This window comes from Hippopotamus amphibius, chromosome 5 (assembly GCF_030028045.1).
Source record: "Hippopotamus amphibius kiboko isolate mHipAmp2 chromosome 5, mHipAmp2.hap2, whole genome shotgun sequence".
Classification (NCBI taxonomy): domain Eukaryota; kingdom Metazoa; phylum Chordata; class Mammalia; order Artiodactyla; family Hippopotamidae; genus Hippopotamus; species Hippopotamus amphibius.
The window spans coordinates 25348911-25368187 of NC_080190.1; the positions used below are offsets into that span (position 1 = coordinate 25348911).

Here is a 19277-nt window from a genome sequence, read left to right on the forward strand (position 1 = left end):
CTGCTTTATGTGCATTATTACCCCATTTGACTTTCACTGCCCTGCATTTAGAGATCTAATTCTCATTTCACAGATGGTGTCACTTAATTTTAGAGACACTAAGTGACTTTCTTGGTATTATACAGCTAGTGAATATAAAGGCCGGGATTAGAACAAAACAGAGCAAAATCAGTGTTAGAAATATTGATTAGAGAAGCAAGAACAACCAGGTCTATACAGATTTTCCAAGTACTCTTTCTTCCTTAGGATTATTTGAACTTTCTCTATTATAATAATGAACTTGGTGTAGGAAGGTACGTCATAGTCAATGACGTGGATTCACAGCTTCATTAAGTACCTCTACTGCCCATATCCCCCCATGCCCCCAACATCAACATAGAAGTTGGAATATGGGAACATTCAGTATAGATCTAAGCAGACACCAATCAGAGAGGGCCAAACCTTTGTACTATTGCCGAACCACCAGAAATAGGTAAGAGTGCCCAGTTGGCTGGGCCACACAACTGCACTGATGTTAACCTCCTTATTTCTTATGGCAACAAATGGAACTCGGAGATGAACATGCTCCACGGGACCTAAGGGGACAAGGAAAACAATGTCAGTGTTTTTATTCCTGGAATAAACAAATGATCACACTCCCAGATTCTTAATCTTAACCCCTGTTACCAGCACCTATAACAAAACAAGGATTGTAAACTCACAGACGTTGAGAAGTATGTGTGTGTGGGTATGTGTGTGTGCACTTGAAGTGAAGCACCACACATGACAGGGAACTCAAATTGGGCTTCAGATTTTTTTGAGTGACATCTGAACTTAATTTCCATCTGATGAGCCTAACCACGAAAGCTTATGAACCTCCATTTCAAGGACAAAGCTAGTTTACTGGACACTTAGCCAATAAATAGGAAGATAAAGAGCGGTCTCTGGCATTTCTGCCGATTAGCCTGTATTGTGATTGGGGGTCAGTGCATTGTATGGAGGGCTCTGCCATTATCTTCAATTATTAATTGGTTCCATCTTGTTCAACAATCGGCCATTGTGCCTGTCATCTGCGACACTTGGTGGGTGTCATTCAGAAGCTGGAAAGGCTGTTTTATGAAAATGAAAAAGCCCATCTCCCTAAATTGAAGGAGAAATAAGTGCCAGGTTCCCAAATAATAATAATTTTAAAAGCTGCTTGCCAAAAGGTGGCCAAACTTCTATTTTTTTCCTCTTCAGAAAAGTGATGTAAGCAGTCTCAAGTTCTAAACTAGCAAGGAAGAGAATAGATTGGAACTCACGCGATGCATAATCACTGAGGATTTTAATTTAATTCATTTCCAAAATAACATGAGAAGGGGAAGATGCTGATGGAAAATGTTAATGTGTGAGCACTGCCTTTGTGGGGTAGATAGGTTATTTTTTAACTCTCCCCCACCCTTACCCCTTTCTTTTTTCTTTTTTTCCTACCTACTTCCTTTCGTCCCTTTCCTCCCTTCCTCTTCTTTTCCCTTCCTTGTATCCTTCCTACTTAACTAAATCCAATTAAAATATTCTAATTATCTGATCACACTGCATCAGAGCACATTTTCCTGGTTTCCACCGTGATAGTGATGACCCTCAAAGTCAATGCTTCTGTTTTTTTTTTTTAATTGAAGTATAGTTGATTTACAATATTGTGCTAGTTTTAGGTATACAGCAAAGTGATTTGGTTATACATATATACATACACACATAAATATTCTTTTTTTCAATTCTTCTCTATTATAGGTTATTTTAAGATACTTAATCTAGTTCTCTGTGCTATACAATAAATCCTTGTTACTTATTAACTTTACATACAGTAGTATGTATCTGTTAATCGCATACTCCTAACGATGCCCCACCCTCTTCCCTTCTGGTAACCATAAGTTTGTTTTCTATGTCTGTGAGTTGGCTTCTGTTTTGTAAATAAGCTCATTTGTATTATTTTTTTCTTCTTTTTTTTTTTTTCTTCTCAGATCTTGATTGGAGTATAAGAGCTTTACGCTGTCCTACTATTTTTTAGATAATGCTCCTGTTCTTATCTCTCTCCCTCAAAATGTGTGAGGCCCATTCCCACGGCCAGCTCATAGGTTCCCCTGGGCTTTTCCACAGTTCCGTGATGACGTTGCTGTGACTTGTGGCCCTGGACAGGCTTCTCAGCTTTCCGTCACTCAGAGGCCTTGGCTCAACTGGGGCTTATATTATTGGGTACTTTGATGCCTCCAACTATAAAATGAGACCTCCTTCTCCCTGAATTCATGCCAAACACAAAAGGAATGGAGCTTCCACGAATCAGAACACCATGAAGCATGGCCACATTTACGCCAGCTTCAGGACAAGTACATTTTGGTAAATAGTGGTATAATCTCAAGGAGCAACATCAAACAGCTTTTTAGGGCAAAGAACCTGAGCCAGAAGCTCCAGGCTTCAACCTACAGACAAACCATGGGTCAGGGAGAAAAGAGCTGAAGGGATTTTGGAGGGAACACAGCAAAAACCGAAAATCCTCACCGTCAAAGAGTGCTCGTTTTGATAAAAATCTAATAATCTGTGCGAGATTGGTTATTATGGGAGGCTAACAACTACTTTTGTTAGCTAATGGCCCAAGGTGAGGCCAAGAGCAGTTTCCACTACAATAACTGTCTGGTAAATGCAGCCATGATTGATTTGGAGGGAATTATGAGCACGATAAAAGTTTCAAGGAACATTTCCTCCTTCACGCACATAACCCACAGGATAAACCTGTTCCTTGCTATTGTGTTTTTTTGCCACTGAAATACATTAGTCTTTGCGCCCGGCAGGCAAGGCCCACTCTTGGCAGAATTAGGAATGTGGGTGGGGCAGGTGGTTGGAATAGAGGAAAGTATTTTGTTTTTTCTTTGTCTTTATTTTTAAATGCAGCAGAAGTGTCAGGTGGAAAGTGAATGGGAAGTACTTAGTCATTACTAGAGCAGGTGACATTCATTATGTGCCAGGCTGGGTGCTAAGTGGCATTTTGCACATGGTGCAGGAAAACATTGACATAGACCTGAGATCACCATCATCAGAAAGACCTGTGTGCAAGACTCGTCCTTTGCCGGCATCTGGCTCTGGGACTGTTTCCAGTCAACAGCAAGCTGATAAGACTGGCTCACTTTGCCTAGACTTTTTTTTTTTTTTTTTTTTTTTTTTTTTTACCAAAGATATGGTTTATTCTGAAAAAGCGTTTTCCTCGAGGAGTCTGGAATTTTGGTATATGCTAGACAGAGGATGGCTACTTGACCAGTCCCCAATAAAAACCACAAACACTGAGTCTCCAGTGAGCTTCTCTGGTAAGTTGCCCTTCATACATGTTGCTGAAACTCATGGCTGAAGGAATTATGCATGTTCTGTGCGACTCCATGGGTAGAGGACTCTTAGAAGTTTGCACCTAGTTTCCTCCAGACTTTGTCCCACAGGCCTTTTCCCTTTGCTGATCTCGCTCTGTCTCCTTTCACTGTAATAAATCATAGTCTGAAATATGACTATAGGCTGAGTCTTGTGAATCCTTCCAGCCAATCACTAAACCTGGGAGGGGTGTCTTGGGGACCTCTGACATATACACATAATCCAATTTGATTCTCATAGCCTTGCTATAATCTAAGTATTGAAGGTGAGGAATCAGGGATTTGTAAAGACTAAGAAAGCTGACTGCTGTTAGATGTTTCACAAAGGCATATAATTGGAATTCAAACACAGGTCTCCCTTGCTCTCAAATGGGCTCATAAACACTTTGCACACCAGCCACCTGGGTTTCTGACCTGGTGCTTCTGGCACAGAATGATTATAGTTGGCGTAGTGTGGTTATCACCTTGCAGGCTATTGATGGCCCGTTTCCAGCACTACCGCCCCTCCCTCACCAGAAGGTAAACTCTGCAAGGGCAGGGCCATCTCTGTACTGGTGTCTCCCAGTGCCTAGCAGAAGGCCTTGCATATATTAAAAACTCAACAAATTGTCACTGAATAAATTAGCGAGTGATTGGGTGTCATTCGTGCTTCCTATTTCCTGTTAAAAGAGCCTTGTGAAGCAAGGTACCAGTTAGAATGAAGCCATTTTAAAACTGAAATTCAGACAACCCAGAGAAGAAATCGTTTATCTCATGGCTGTGTAGCTTGGCATCTTTACCGATATAACATATATAATCCAGGTCTTTTTCCATGCACTTCCCTCATCACTGCTGGTCCTTATGCTACTATTGTGACTAGAATGCTAGGAGACCAGCTAGGTTATTGTTTGCCAGGGATCTTTTCATTGTAGTTCGCTTATACAGTAGAAGGATTATGAGTGGTCAATAGAAAAGGTGCCCCTTGTTTTCACCTAGATTCTTTTAAAGCATTTAAGTGTCACCACATGTAGCCTACTACCCCTGAAACTATCGTGAGGTATAAAAGAACCATAGAAGTCCTTACACCCAGGAGTATCACTATAAAGGGACAGGAAACCAATAACAGCCCCATAACAACGTTTCCTTGACCCAACATTTTAAAGTTATACTTAAGTTTCAGTGTAGATGAGAAAAGTCTCAGGAGAGCAAATACACAAAATGCATCCAGGACAAACACATTGTTTTGGAACGTCAGCTGTTGTTTTGGCTCATGCCTAGCAGCAGCCAATAGCCATGAAAGACCTTCTAGGACAACAAGAATATGTTGGAAGCTTCTTAGAATTATTTACAACCAGGGTAAAGTTGAAGTAACCTTGGATGTAAGAATTAAGTTATTTTATGTGTTCATTTCTACATTTAAGACAATTTGGGCATGTGTTCCTTTCATCCTTCTTCGGCTCTTGCAATGGAGAGAACAATTTACTTTGATTTGTGCTGCCTTCACTCAGAGTGGTTTGAAAATGAGCCTGTGTCTGTGAACCAGATGAGTTCCCTCCTCCTCTACGTTAGGCATCTCCTAAGCAAAGGGAAAGGACTTTTACCTGAATGTGTGTTTGCATGCATACACTTACTTACATCAGAACAGAGTGGAGCTGAAAAGGAGGGGCCGGGTGGTAATGTTCTCCAAACTTTCAAAATAATCAGTCTACTTCAGTATCATGAAACTCAAACACAGATGAGCTCACATCTCAGTCTTTTGATTGGGGTCATCATTTGGGGAAGTAGTCACACCAAATCCAGCTCAGCTTGGAATCCCGGGAAGTCTGAACAGAGGGAGTTGTCAACTGGGAGGAAAGTAAGAGAGGGGATGGCTCACGTTACTTACAAACCACGTGCAGGAAGAGGACAGCTGTGTCTGAGCCCAGGTTGTTCTCTGCATAGGCCGTCACCTGGAAGATGCCCGCACTCTTGTACACGTGCTTGATGCCCTCCTCGATGGGACTGAAGTTAGCATAGGACACTGCAATCCCATCCCCAAAGTCAAGCTGGATGTTTGTCCTTTGGAGATCACCCTGTAAAGGGGAATAGCAGTTGGCCTGGGCCCATTCTCATGGTCCAGCCCGACTCCTATTTGATGCTTGGTCCTGTGCCTTCAGCATCACCCTCTTGGCCTGGATCTCTCCCAGGGGGCTGAAACACCCTCAGCGCAACCATGAGACTCCTATCTGACAGCGACTGGACTCTATGAACAGGTACTATGGACCTATTGCTCCTGTAGCCCAAGATCAGGGCAGCCTGATTTGGTTCACACTCGCAATTGTGGATAAGGTAGAGCCTCTACGGAGCTCTGAAATGGGGAAGCCAAGGGCTTGCCTGGCTCCCTCATACACACTGTTTAATTATTCCTCTCCTGTGTCATAATAATAATACTAGTAACAGCTAACACTGATAAAGTTTCCTTTCAGTTCCAAGCAATTAATCCTCTCACAACTCTATAATATAGAAAGTATTACTGTCCCCATTTTAGAAATTGGGACAAAAATAAATTAAGTAATTAGACCAAAGTCTCTGCAGCCAATAGCAGAAGTGCCAAGTTTTGAACCCAGGCAGTCTGGTGACAATGCTCTCAACCACCATGCTATAATTATAATTGCTCCCACTTTTTAGTATTTATTATTAGGTCCCAGGCATTCTGCTAATTACTTAACACATATCATACAATACCACCTTCAAAATAACTCTGTGAGATAGGATGATTATTTCCATTCTACAGATGAATACTGCAAAGCAGTCAAAATTATACCTGTGCTCTGTTGACCTTGGGTTTCCCTAAACCTGCCTAAGCCCCTTCTTCCCTGAAAACTTTCTTGACCATCTCAGCTGACAGCCTCTTGGGATGTTAAGAGCCTCCTGGGTGCTGCCTGAGGAGGTGATGTCAACGGTTCAGCCGCGTGCATCTTACCATCGCAAGTTGATCCTTAGCTTATTAATAAGGGCTGATTCTGAACCCCATCCTTTCTTCTCCTTCTCCCCACTATACTGGGCCAACACTCTGGATAAACTCAACTGAGCCTGATCATAAGATATGGATCCTGGATGAAAAAGAAGACTCGGGTCTCTCTCCTTATTTACAAAGATGGTTGATGGAATAGGAAGAGAAATACATCATTTGGGAATCGTGAGCCAGTCCTGCCCAGTGAATGTGCATTCATCACAGTTTCACTTTCTGTCTCTTCCCCCTGTGGCAACCCAGATGTGAGTAAAATATTGATAGGTGCTACCTTGCCCCCCACACAATGTCAACTACCCTTGAGTTTATGAATATAAATTAAAGTGGAAATGAACTGAAGGCAATTCAAATGGATAAGATCATGGCCCTTCACATCTATTCAAGAGAAGGTTTTTATAGAGCTGGTCCCGGAAACTACCTAGTGGGAATGAGATAATGACCTCCTCTGAATATTAAATTTCTTTATTTCAAGCACCCAGTGTGGATGAAGGCTAAAGAATCTGTCAACCCAGGATAAGGAATCCTCACCATCCTGTCCCGTGTGGGCCAGAATTTAAAGATTTCTAAAGTATCCATAGTTAGGGGGAAAAACAAACAAACAAAAAAAAAACTCCTGGCCTGCTTTGGTCTCTTTCCAGGATCTCAAGAGCACACAGTAATATGCATTTAAATTTAGATGGCTTTGTAAATCAGGCAAGCTTTCTTGCCCTAGTACCTCAGCAAGGAATGCCTGAAAACTTCCCTGGTTTGGAAACAGATGAAACAATTCATATAGGCAGCAAGACGCATAGAGCAGAGCTGTTTCTACCCTGGAATGAATGAACACAGTCTGATTTTACTGCCCAGATTGCAGGAGACCTAAAAAGTGAACTAATGGAACAGGTAGCTGATGGAAAGTCAACTCACATGACATTCTTTATAAAAAGTAAGTTTTAAGGGTTAGGATCACCTTCTCCCACCCTCACACTCATATATTTTCAAGACCCTTTGACAGCTTTGTGGGCTTTTCTAATCAGTGGGATTAAGGGTTAAAAAAAAAAAAACAAAAAAAGATCCTGAAAACAACAGAAAAAATGTGAATTCCCCTCTTCTGGCAAAGTTTACAGTGTACGGTCTAATAATAATAAACATTCCTTCAATGATGCAGACCCTAAAAGGGTACCTCAAAGAATATATTCACATCTCCACCTGCCCAGAGACAAAAGGGCCCCAATTAAGCCTAGGTCTGTACTGTGGAGTGAAGGGAACAGGACCCCTAAACATCCCAAGCCCTCTTTCACTCCTTCCATCTTCTCCCAGCAGTCTCACTTCTCACCATGGACTTTGTTCCAAGGACCAGTGGGAATACATGATCTTTCTTCTCTTCCCATCTGGAAGTGGGAAATGGCCTGCTTATGAGTTCTGTCCTCAGAGACCCAGGAGGGTCTCGCCTACCTCCTCCATGAGGATGATGAAGGTCGCATTGTGTCCCTGCTCTGCCACCAGGCGCCCATCAGTCGTCACCACGTGGAGGCCATGAGGGGCTTTTCCGGGGCACATCTGGGCCTTGGCGGTATACTTCTCCCTCAGTCCGTCTGTGCAGTTGTTGGACACGATCCGCCGGTACCTAAGGGGTATTGACCATTGTCAGTGGTGTGGTTGGTGTCACATGTATGCATGCTTGCGTGAGCACGAATGGGAGAGCATGCAAGACAGCAAGAGTGAGATGGAGATTTTGCATAGCTGCACCTCAAGACTGAGTCCCACAGAAGACAGCCATTTAGGAAGCCAAACAAATGCTGAGAAACCACTATCTCTCCACCTCAGGAAGAGCAGCTCTTTAAACATTATCGATCCCACCTGGTGAACCATGGATCGGACCTGTGCCTAAACAAGCCAAGAAAAATCAATGTCTGACTCACACACGATACAGGAGGAGGCAGACCCACTGGACTAGGGAAGCAAGAAAAGCGGGTGGTTCTCTCTATGAGGGAGAGACTTGCTCCTACCTTCCTGAGGCCAGAAGGCAGCTAGAAGATCAGCCTTCTTCTAACTGTCATTACTCAGGAAGCCTCTTCCTGTCTTCCCCCTACCCCCAGGACATCGCCCCAACCCCTAATAATAGTCCTTACTCTGGAGCCACTGGGCTCTTCTATAGCACATTTTCTCTCCTTGCTAATATTTCACTTCCCACTCATCACCAATGCCAGACTAGAAGCACAAGTTTGAAACTCCTGTTTGATCCTGCTGTGGTAAAACGGCCTCAGAGAAGAAGCTTGCATGGGAAAACCTCCCTGCAAACACCATGACCTTCTAGGATAAGGGCATCTCTGCACACAATGATGACAGGTCATCTCACTTGACCACTGACCCCAGCACGCGAAGCCAAGCCAAGAGCTTGCCCACAGCCCTGACCTGCGTGACAGATGTTATTCCCAGGCATATTACTATCTGTAAGGCTGCATAAAATCAATACTCTGGTAAAACCACATAAAAGAAATGCACCACAGACACCACCATCACCACCATCATCACATCTCATCTCATCTCATCTTTCACCCTGTGTATCAGGAGTAAGTAACCAGTCCATCCACGTTGCCTTCTTCTGGAGGCCTTGAAAGCAGATGAAAGCAAATTCTTTATGAGTGACATTGATCCTCCACTATCCCTGATACTTCCTCTCCCCTGCCCTGCACAGACTGCTGAACTACCAGCCCCATATCCCCCACGAGATCTCAGGAGGATATCAAGCAAATGTTATACATAGTTATTGCCTCATATGAAATGACAATATATCCTCTTAACATATTATTTTTAATTGCCAACTGAGCTCATAATGGGTCTAGGGCTGCCCTGTCCAATAAGCTAGCCACTTTCCACCTGTGGTTACTGAGCACTTAAAATGTGGTTAGTGGTGCGTGTTGAAATGATAAGGACATTTGGGCTAAATAAAACATATTATTAAATTAATTTCACCTTTAAAAAAACTTTTTCAGTGTGGCTATTAGAGAATGTTACCTACGTGGCTCATGTTATAGTTCTTTTGGTCAACACTGGTCTATGTAATCAAACTTCTGTAATCTATACTTTCTCGCTGACCTTTAGTCATTTAGAAGATATTGAGTTTTACCTATGATAGATATTTCAGTGGGTATCATGTCCTAATGCAAACTTGATGTCACCCACTCCTCCTCTTCAACCTCAACTGGCCAGCTGGTTGACGATTTGTAACATAAGCCAACATTTAAGCAACCTGGACATACATGTAGACACTTGTAGTGAAACTTTTGAAAAAAATGAAGTTTTTCCCTTTCATCTTCTTGATTTATTTGATAGCTATTTGGGATTTTGGGACACCTAACTTGCTTAAAGTTGGGTCCACCTATGTATGTCACGTGATCATATGAGAAGCCCTAACGCAATTATCTTCCAGCTATGTGATGTGGCAGGGAATTTGGTGGTGTAGCTGATCTTCTGTGCCCATTATATTCCTCTTATCAATCTTCCTAGCACTTTAGTCTCTGACATCACGTCTTTAAGTTTTTGCTGCTGGATGTAGTTTGAGTGGTTTAATCCCTAGACCATTCATCTACAACAGAATGACATTAACAGTGCTTAAACCTCAGCTCACCCCAGGAATAGCTCCATAAGAATCAAATATTTGGCTAAAAAATACATGTTTTTCAGAGTATCTCAGACCACTCAATACATCTCTTCCATCATGTTTTAGTCTTCCTTGGTGGACATCAGTTGGGTAGATAGTACCCCTACCACTATTTTACAACCAGGTAAGGTAAAAGTACTGAGCTGATGAGTAACTTGTGTGAGATGTTAGAAGATCCACTGGAAGAGCTGAGAATGAATTCTAGAACACCTTAGTCCCTGACTACTCAAATATTAGTGCTGGGACCAGTAATGCTGACATCGTGTGGGAGCTTATTGAAATAAAGAATCTCAATGCCACTCTAGACGTCCTAAATCAGAAGCTGCATTTTAACAATATCCCCAGGTAATTCATAGCACATTAAATTTTAAAAAGTACTGTCTTAGACCACCAATCCACTTTCCAAATCTGTTCTAGGTCATAGAAGTGGCAAAGGAAAGGGGAAGACAACAAATCTCCAAGGAAATTTTTTTCAAGCATCTGAGTGAGTAAGTATTAAGTGAACAAAGAGAGAAACATACATAACTTGACAAGTACAGAAAGTGTGCCTTGACCTTCTCATTCCAGGAGTTCCTAGGATGGGACTTTTGACTTTTCATTCTAAGTTTTCATCATCAGTCTGTGAGAGTTTCAGCTCATCCATCACTAGAGAGCACTGTAGTATCTGCACATCACTTGTGTTAATTTATTTCCACCGAGGTCTGGAAAATAAGGTGGTACCTCTTTCCAGAAGAGAAGGCCTGACCAAAATAATAGCTGTAGTACTTCAGAGGCAAATAGCAAAAGGTACTGAAATCTGGGTAATCAGACATCTCTTCTGATGTTCTAAAAAAGCTAGTCTCAGCTAAAGAACCCCTCAGCTTTCCTCAGAAGCCACCTGCTATAAACAAACTCTATCTACACTCCATCTTGCTTCAATAGCAATGCTCCTTCGATCCCAACTTAGGGAAATAGGAAAACAGTGAGTGGAGTTCCTTCAGGTGTTTTACTTACCCAGTGCTGTTAAGGTAGCTTTGACCAAGGCTGCAGTCCTTTGACAGGGATGCTGGATTGTACCAGAAAGCTGGGACACACTGGCTTTCTCCATGTCTCTCGTAGCCATAGTCACTGTCCATAAAATAAATATTGCATAAATATTGCATACTGGTGTAGATGTACAAATGTGAAAATACCCACAGACACACACAAACACATCCCTTTAACCATCCCCAAAGCTGCAACACATCCTTTAAATATTCCCAGTGGGGACAAATATTCATACTTTGAAAATGGATTTTCAGCTTTGGAAAAAACTCCAAAGTCATTTGGAGGCCAGTGTGTAGAAAACATAGTAGATTCTCAAATGGAGAGTCCAGGCTTAAAAGGTAGATGTGTACATAATGTGGCAGGTACACTGGCTTGGGCCAGGTGTGAGGGATGCTATAAGCTTAAAATCATATTTTGGATCACAGTGGATTTACTGAAATAAGTAGACAACCAACCACCAAGAAGATGACTTTAAAAGTCAAGATTTATTTCTGTGTTAAGATTCCACATTTTATTCCAAAATGAATTTCATTGATTTTTTTTTTTCCTGGAAATTCTCTCTGAAACACATATACACATTTGCATTCACATACCATAGTCATTCAAACTTTTCCCAACTATTTATAACACAGGTCTCCTGTTTCCTTTAGGAAAAAGCAAAAAACACAAAAATTACACTGTAGCTCTTTTCCATGTTTTTGTAAAAGCCTAGTTGCAATAAAATGAAGAAACCAAGTCAGATACCATTTTCTACTCCTTTCCTCTGCACTCTAAAATGAGGGAGTCACAGACCAGTGTAGAACGGGAAGTGCTCCCATCTGAAATGTAAATGCTGTTGCCTTACTTCCTGGAGTTTTATAAAACTCCCAGAAATGTAAATTCCAGGGTAAAAAAAGAGCAAGAAAGTAGGCATTATTGCTTTCGTAACCAACCCCAGGCCATTGAAGGTGGCTTCACTTGGCAGGAGGAGTCATGTCTCTAAGTCAAGCACCCAAAGGTTTCCTGAGACCCATAGACAGGGCAGAACAATCTGGACATTTGAATATTGATCCACTGAGTGTTAATGAAACATAAAACAATTGGAAAATCACTCTCTCCAGACCCACCCCTCCTTTCTTTTCCTGCTCCTATATTCTTTGAGCCAAGATTTAATTAAAGTCCAATGAAAAGAGGCAAATTGTCTATGTGGGTAACTAGGATAGGAATGAAAGGGAGATAGGAAGAAAAGTTAAATTCCACATTTATTTATTACCCAATATGTGTCTTGTCCTATGAAAGAAGTGCCATAATCCCTATCCTCAAGGAGTTCTCAGTCTTTTGGAGAGAGGAAGACAATGAGTCTCAAATCCAACAAAAGAACAGAGTAATACAGTCTGAAGCAGTACAGTTAAGAAGTACCAACTGAGTGATGCAATTATATAAATTATCTTCTCGGTTTGACCCCACCCTACTTGTCACCACCTTCCTCCAAACCAAGCTCAGGATTTCAACCCTCTTTGTTTTTGTATGTGTGATGCCCAGAGCTTTTGAAGCACTCTACCCTTTCCTGTGTTAGGCAGTTTCCAATGTATCCTTCTTCAATATCTTGGTCTGATGAAGCCATCCTTGCTTCCTCTGACCAAATCTTTGTGGTCCTAGCATTTTGGCCCCTGATCAAATCTTTGTGGTCCTAGCATTTTGGCTCCTGATCAAATCTTTGTGGTCCTAGCATTTGGGAAACACTGAGGCTGCAAAAGAACAGACACTTATGTTGGTTTTGTTTGCCAATATAAGTGTCTAGAATAGGACATTGCAGGTGTTGAATAAATATTTACTGGGTAACGATACTCTAATTACGTTTTTAAATAATCGCACTAATTATCCCATTGCATCTGGTCTATTTCTGCAGGAAGACTGTGAGCCCATGGTTGACTTCCCAGTGTGGACCACAGAGAGCATCCGAGGCGCTCAACAGATGCCTGTGGAGTGAGCGTGAGCTCAAATCATTGCAAATAGCTACACAGACAGGGAAAGCTCAAGACCAGCTTTGACACAGCATGTTTAAATGAAACTGGAAGAAAAGGAGAAAGGTACATGTGTGTCAAGGTAATCTTTTTCTAGGCCTCCCAATCAACGACTAGAGATCTTCCAGCCTGAGAGTTCATGCGGCCTCAGTGCTGTGCCAGAGGGTAACAGCCCATGAGAGACAACTTAAAATTCCAGGAATTTTGCAAGTTAGTTAATGGTTGTTAAACATGACTTATCAAAAATTAAGTTATATAAAATTTCAATTAAATAAATTATTTTGAAAAGATACTGAAAACACAGAAATTCCTCATTACTTTGATGCATTTATTATTATTGTCTGCAATAAATATTATAAAGTGTCATTATATATCATTATACTATCTATAGTTGAAGTCATTTATGTCTGTGTATCTATATAGTAGAAATACATGTGATTTCTAATTCTGCGTTCAATGATGTCACGTTGGTAGCTTGGAATCGGATATGGTAGGAATATTTACAGCAACCAGCAAACACTACTAACCAGGGTGTATTTATTTATTTCTTTGATCTCAGAGAGCCGGTAGTTAAACATTTTTTAGCACAGCAGTGAATATCTGATTTCTAAGCATTGCTTATCTGCAGAAAGACTTGGGCTGTGGTGTGTCTACACTACTTCTAGAAAATTCCCCAACTGCTTTATGAGGTAAATCTATTGAATGTCCCGTTAATCCTAAGAAATAGTAGTAATCTTTGAAGGAGGGTGTTCTCCTAAGCAGCTCCTTGCTAAATGTAACCAGCTTTAGCAGTTCTGTTCGGCTCTGCTACCTGTTAGTGATGCAGTAATTTAAAAAGGTGCATCAGCCATGCTGCTTTGCCCGAGAGAGAAAAAACACCTCATTAATATTTAATAACATTAATGGAAACATCACCAGCTGCCCCTAAGCTGTAGACTTCTTCATTAACTTCTGCTAAATGTATATTAAAATCTCTCATCCTGCCTAAGCTCCCTCCCAGCTCTGGAGTTTTTATGATTTCAGCAAATAAGCAGTCCCAGCTGCTGCTCCAGCTTCCTGAGGAAAGGTGTTTTTCTGTTGAATTGTGACATTTGGAGAGCATGTACCAGAAAGTTTGATTTGCCTCCAGGAAGTAAGCTGCCACAGCTTCTGCAAACACACGGATAGTTTCCTTTAAGAAATAAGTCCCCTCTGTGTCTTTCTTGACTGTAAAAGGCTTTAGAACTTCTAAAAATTCAGGGAAAAACTTTTTCATTTCCAGGGACCACTGTGTCTCCCTGGATGCATCCAGGCAGAAGTCTCAGACAATGCAAAGAAGAAAAAGACAAGGAAAGGTTCAGAAATCAAAAAACTTCTGCATGTCAGAATAGAAGGGGCACTTGTATTCCTTGGGTTCAATCCCCTCAGTTGACAGATTGGAAAGAAGAAAAAGAGGAGAAATGACCTGTTAAAGATAGTACACAGCTGATGACATCAACCAGAGGTGATAATTGAGACTCCTGACCCCTGGTTCAGCATTAGTACAAACCCATGAAACACCCATTTAATCAGTAGGGAGGGTCCCCCGGTTCCCAGGAATGACATTCTGAGCCTCTTGGAGCCAGCCAAGAAGTCATGGTCTCTGCTGGCCCAGTGGTAGGGAGTATCCTACTCTCAGACCATGCACTGTCGCATCATAGCCTCACTGACCCCTAGTTCCTCCATTAGCCCACTTGGGAGTTGAGGCTCTAGGATGAGTATTCCACAGGTGTCTCTGTCTCATTTTAGGAGACAGTAGAGCATGCTGGGTTTGGGATCAGATAGAGGTTTTTGGCAGGTACAGCGTGAACACTCAACAAAGAGAAGCAACCACAACAAAAACCGCAATGAAAACAATGGGCTAATAATTAACATTATCATTTGCTAAGGCATAGCCTAAATGCAGCTATAGAGATAGAAAGATAATTATAATCCAAACCATTTCGGAAATTGTTTGAAAAATCAAACAATCATCACTCAAGTATCTCACCTACCAACCCCATGCTACACATCTGCCCTTATCCCTCTATTCATCAACAACCTTCATATCACATCAACAGCCTTCTTGCAGGTGCTGTCCATTTTCCTCACACTCATTCAGCAGCAAGTCTACACAGCTCCATCATCGCCTCCTGCAGGAATCCTTCCATCATTACTCCAGTCCTCGGTGACCTCCTTGCTCTGACCATTCCTAGCATGTGCAGGTAGGACCAATGCTGTTCCACAGAACTTTCTGTGATGAAGGAAGTGTTTTACATCTATGGTATCCAATATGGCAGCCACTTGCAACATGGGACTTCTGAGCATCCAAAATGTGGCTAGTGGAACTGAATAAATGAATGCGTCACTGTATTTAACTTTAATGCAAATAACCACATGAGGCTAGTGGCTACTATACTGTACAGCATAGGTCTGGATCATGAAATTCAGCACCCAATTATACTCTTTATTATTTGCTGTCATCCCTTCTTTGCATCCCATAACTCTGGTTTATACATCTTCGATTTTTCTACGATGCCTAGTCTACAGAAAAAATACGCTTGATTGGGCCCTGTATGCAGAATACTAAAGGTTGAATAGATTCCAGACGTGCCTGAATTTATGAACTCTGGCGCACCAAATCTCTTCCCCTTGCTGCTCTACACGGCCACCAATAAACTCTCTCTGTGCATCGGAAGCCATCTTGGACATGGAACGTAAACGCTAAGATATCCTGAGACTTTGGGAATCCCCTGGAAGTCCAGTGGTTAGGACTCCATGCTTTCACTGCCAAGGGCCCGGGTTCAATCCCTGGTTGGGGAACTAATATCCCACAAACTGCAAGGTGAGGCCAAAAAAAAAAAAAAAAAAAGACATACGGAGACTTAAGACACTGGAGTAGTATATTATAATTTTGAATGAATTATACTTAATGGCTCTTGTCTCGATTCCTTCATCTATAAAATGCCTATAATAACAGACTCTCCTTCCAAGAGCTGGTTGAGAAGATGAAGTAACTTAATACATCTAAAAAACTTTGCACATAGTAGGTGCTCAGCAAAATTAGTGCTGTGTGAGTAGTTGGGTGAAGGAGTAAGAAAAGAGAACTATTTGGCATGATCTCTGGTCTAACCTGGTTTCTCACTAAACAAAAGCATTTGGACTTCCCAGGGGGTAAGTACTTCCTAGGAGCCCTCATAGGACTTGAGAGCAGCTCCTTTTTCTGATTACTCACTAGTCTCTGACAAACTCACCTCTCATGGAAGATTTTCTCCTAGCCCCTCACCAGTGCCGTGATGGAGGTTTCTGCAGAGTGGTTCCCTACAGTAAAGATGAGGCTGGGGGATTTATGAGGCCATTAAGTAGAAACATCAATATTTATGTAAAATTCATACATATTACTGATACCCGCTCTGGACAGAAGGGTGAAAGTTGCGAAAGTCAATGGTGCTCTACAAGTAAATGCATCTGAGAATCTATAAAGCCTTCCTTCTTAAGCAGAGGAGGGAAATAGGCAGAAAATACCCTTCCTTTGTGAATCCAGGCTGCACTCCTTACCTTTTCCATCAGAATCAAGGCATTTAATCCAAGCTCCCTAGTCTCCATTCTCTGCTGTCTCTGAGACTTAAAAGTTGCCTGGACCAATCCAATGAACATGACCTGATCTGGCTTAGGGAAACAACTAGGTGGAATGTGCGTGATAATTGCTTATACTAACCAAGCTGGGCTTTCAGATTCCTTAGCTAACACTTCCTGGTAGGAAGGAGCGTTCAGAAAGAGACAGGGCTATGAAACTATTGCCATGTATGGATTTTCCAGCAAGAACATTAAAGACAAACAGACAAACTATATTTGATGGAAAAACTATATTTTTAACCAATACCTATGCTTATTGAAGTTGACTTAAAAATAAAATAAAGAAAAAAATTTTAAACACTCAGTCCCATCATCCATGAAAAACGCCATAACAACAACAAAAAATTCTAGGAATTTCGGAAATCAAACTCTCTCTGCCATGCTCAGAAGTAGTGCAAAAATACTTTTAGGTCCCATGATTTTTTTGCCTTTGTTCTCAGGCAACCCAGCCTCAAGTCTTGTGTGTTTGTCCTAACTTAGACTCAAGTGGTTCTATTTTCTTTTTAATATGAGGTATGATTGGCTATAGAAAGGCAAACATACCATATCTTATACATCTCCCCTCAAAATTCTATAAAGTCTTCTTCAACACCATATACCTATGATGATTCTAGTACCAATGGCCGAAACTATTTTATTTGGCATTGGTTTAGAGTTAATAGAACATTTTATATTAAACATCATCACCAGCCGTTAACCTACATCATTTGAGGATGAGGTCATTTAATTTTAGAATAACCAAACTTGGGGACCCTATTTCTTCTGAAAAATAAAGTGAATCTAAAATGACAAAGACTTGTTTGATTTCTTGAGAAATGGCATGATATAGACAAAAGAATGTGGAATTCAGCTAGACTTACTTTTGATCCTTACCTCTTTCCCAGCTAATGTGATCTCTATCAAGTAACTTACATTCCAGATGCTAATTTTTTTCTCATTAAAATGTCATAGTAATGATACTGACATTACAGGTTGTTGAGTCCAGGTGGTACCTCTACTAATGCAAGTGTGAGAACCATAGAATACTTTGCAAAGGCTTCCCCTGCCACTTCTTTATTTATACATGCATTCTGACAGCAGTTTCCAAAGAAGGGTTCAGAAATAAGTTTAATCAAAGCCATCACCACTGAAATAAATGGATAACACCCAAAGGTACAACTTTGAAGATAGTGCTTATTTGGATGTATAAACTCTAATTTATTTGCTAAAAATACCAGCGGGACCACTTAACCCTGGGGTACAAGGTTAACCACAACCGCAGCAGCAAAAGCTGTATATACCATTAGGATAAATTCCTTACTCACATGAATGATGTATGTGAATTCATTTATTCCTCCCTAGGACCCAATGAGATCCATGCTATATATTTGTATTTTATAGCCCAGGAGGTGAAGTCATAGAGATTAAGAACATTTCCCAAGGTCAAAAACTGAATATCAGAGCTGGGATTTTTTTCCAGACTAGTAAATGTTAATGCAATTGCTGAAGAAAAAAAAAATGTTTATGTTACAATTTCTATTCTTTCTCAATTGTAAGGCTTTCCAACAATGGGTGAGGGCCTGGTACAGTTCAGAGAGACACAGAAGAAAATGCAGCATGACATACGCAAAGACAGTGCACCTGTGTGGAGTCAGTCTGCAGGAGGACACAAGGAAGCCTGATACTCAGAGTCTACATATTCGGGTTGACATCAATATGTCATGTACCATAATTCTGAGTGGCCCACTATATACACTGCTGTGACTATTTTTCTGGATTGTGGTTAATAATTAAAAATTATTCTTCCCAAATATGAAAATATACTTTGTTTCCAAAGGGTCAAAAATGGCACAGATAGGATCCTGCCATTCAAATTAAATTCCATGTAGCGTATCCCAACTGGGTGATTCTTGCTGACGTCAAGCTTTTCAAGGCATGAGTTCAGGGATGAAGAGCAGGTAGGGGGCAGTCGTGGTCGTCTAGCAGGCTTGCTGTTACCAGTTACAGTCCTAGTAGAAAGTGGGAAATGGAAGATGGGTTCCAGAACAAATCAAGAAACAGGCTGGATGAAATGAGGACAGAGGGGCTGAGGCTTCTGGGCAGGTGCAGCTGTTCTGTACCCATTGGGACTTACTCTTGTTATTAGACACCAGATAAGCCCTAATGCAGCTCTGTCATTGTCCTGCCCCTTCCATGTTTACGGGCTGATACCTGAGCCCTTAGTTTTGTTTTTTTAACCTGGAATAGTTATGAAAATATCTCAACTGAACTTCAGTTTTTGACTGGGACACAGAGGAAGAATTCCCCCAACTGGGATCAGCCTGGGCTGACTCTGCGATCACCAATGGGATCACCCAGTTGGGAAGGCTTTTGACTCTCCTAAAAGAAACAACATTCAGAAACATCATACGGCTATTTAGTGCTTACTTTGGGTGAAGCATGGAGGATACAACAATAGAGAATGTCTAAAATTCCTGCACTCACAGCACTTCCACTCTCCTGGGGAAAGATGGGCAATAATAAAGCGATCAGAAAACACAATCTCTCTATTTGTGATTAACACTAAAATGACAAACAGAGTGATGTGCCAGAGAGTGCCAGGGTGCACGTGAGATTACATGGTCTCAGAAGGCATT

The 19277-nt window shown here is 41.4% G+C and overlaps 1 protein-coding gene across 1 annotated transcript in view; it reads right to left on the bottom strand.

Annotated features, from left to right (window-relative positions):
- SORCS3 (sortilin related VPS10 domain containing receptor 3) overlaps positions 1–19277 on the bottom strand; it is a 569211-nt gene that overhangs the window by 26224 nt on the left and 523710 nt on the right. Inside the window, exons 17-20 of the mRNA XM_057735333.1 lie at positions 10994–11107; positions 7792–7963; positions 5233–5419; positions 442–575 (exon numbers count right to left, since the gene is read on the bottom strand). Coding sequence (XP_057591316.1) covers positions 442–575; positions 5233–5419; positions 7792–7963; positions 10994–11107 — 607 coding nt within the window. The remainder of the gene's footprint in view (positions 1–441; positions 576–5232; positions 5420–7791; positions 7964–10993; positions 11108–19277) is intronic.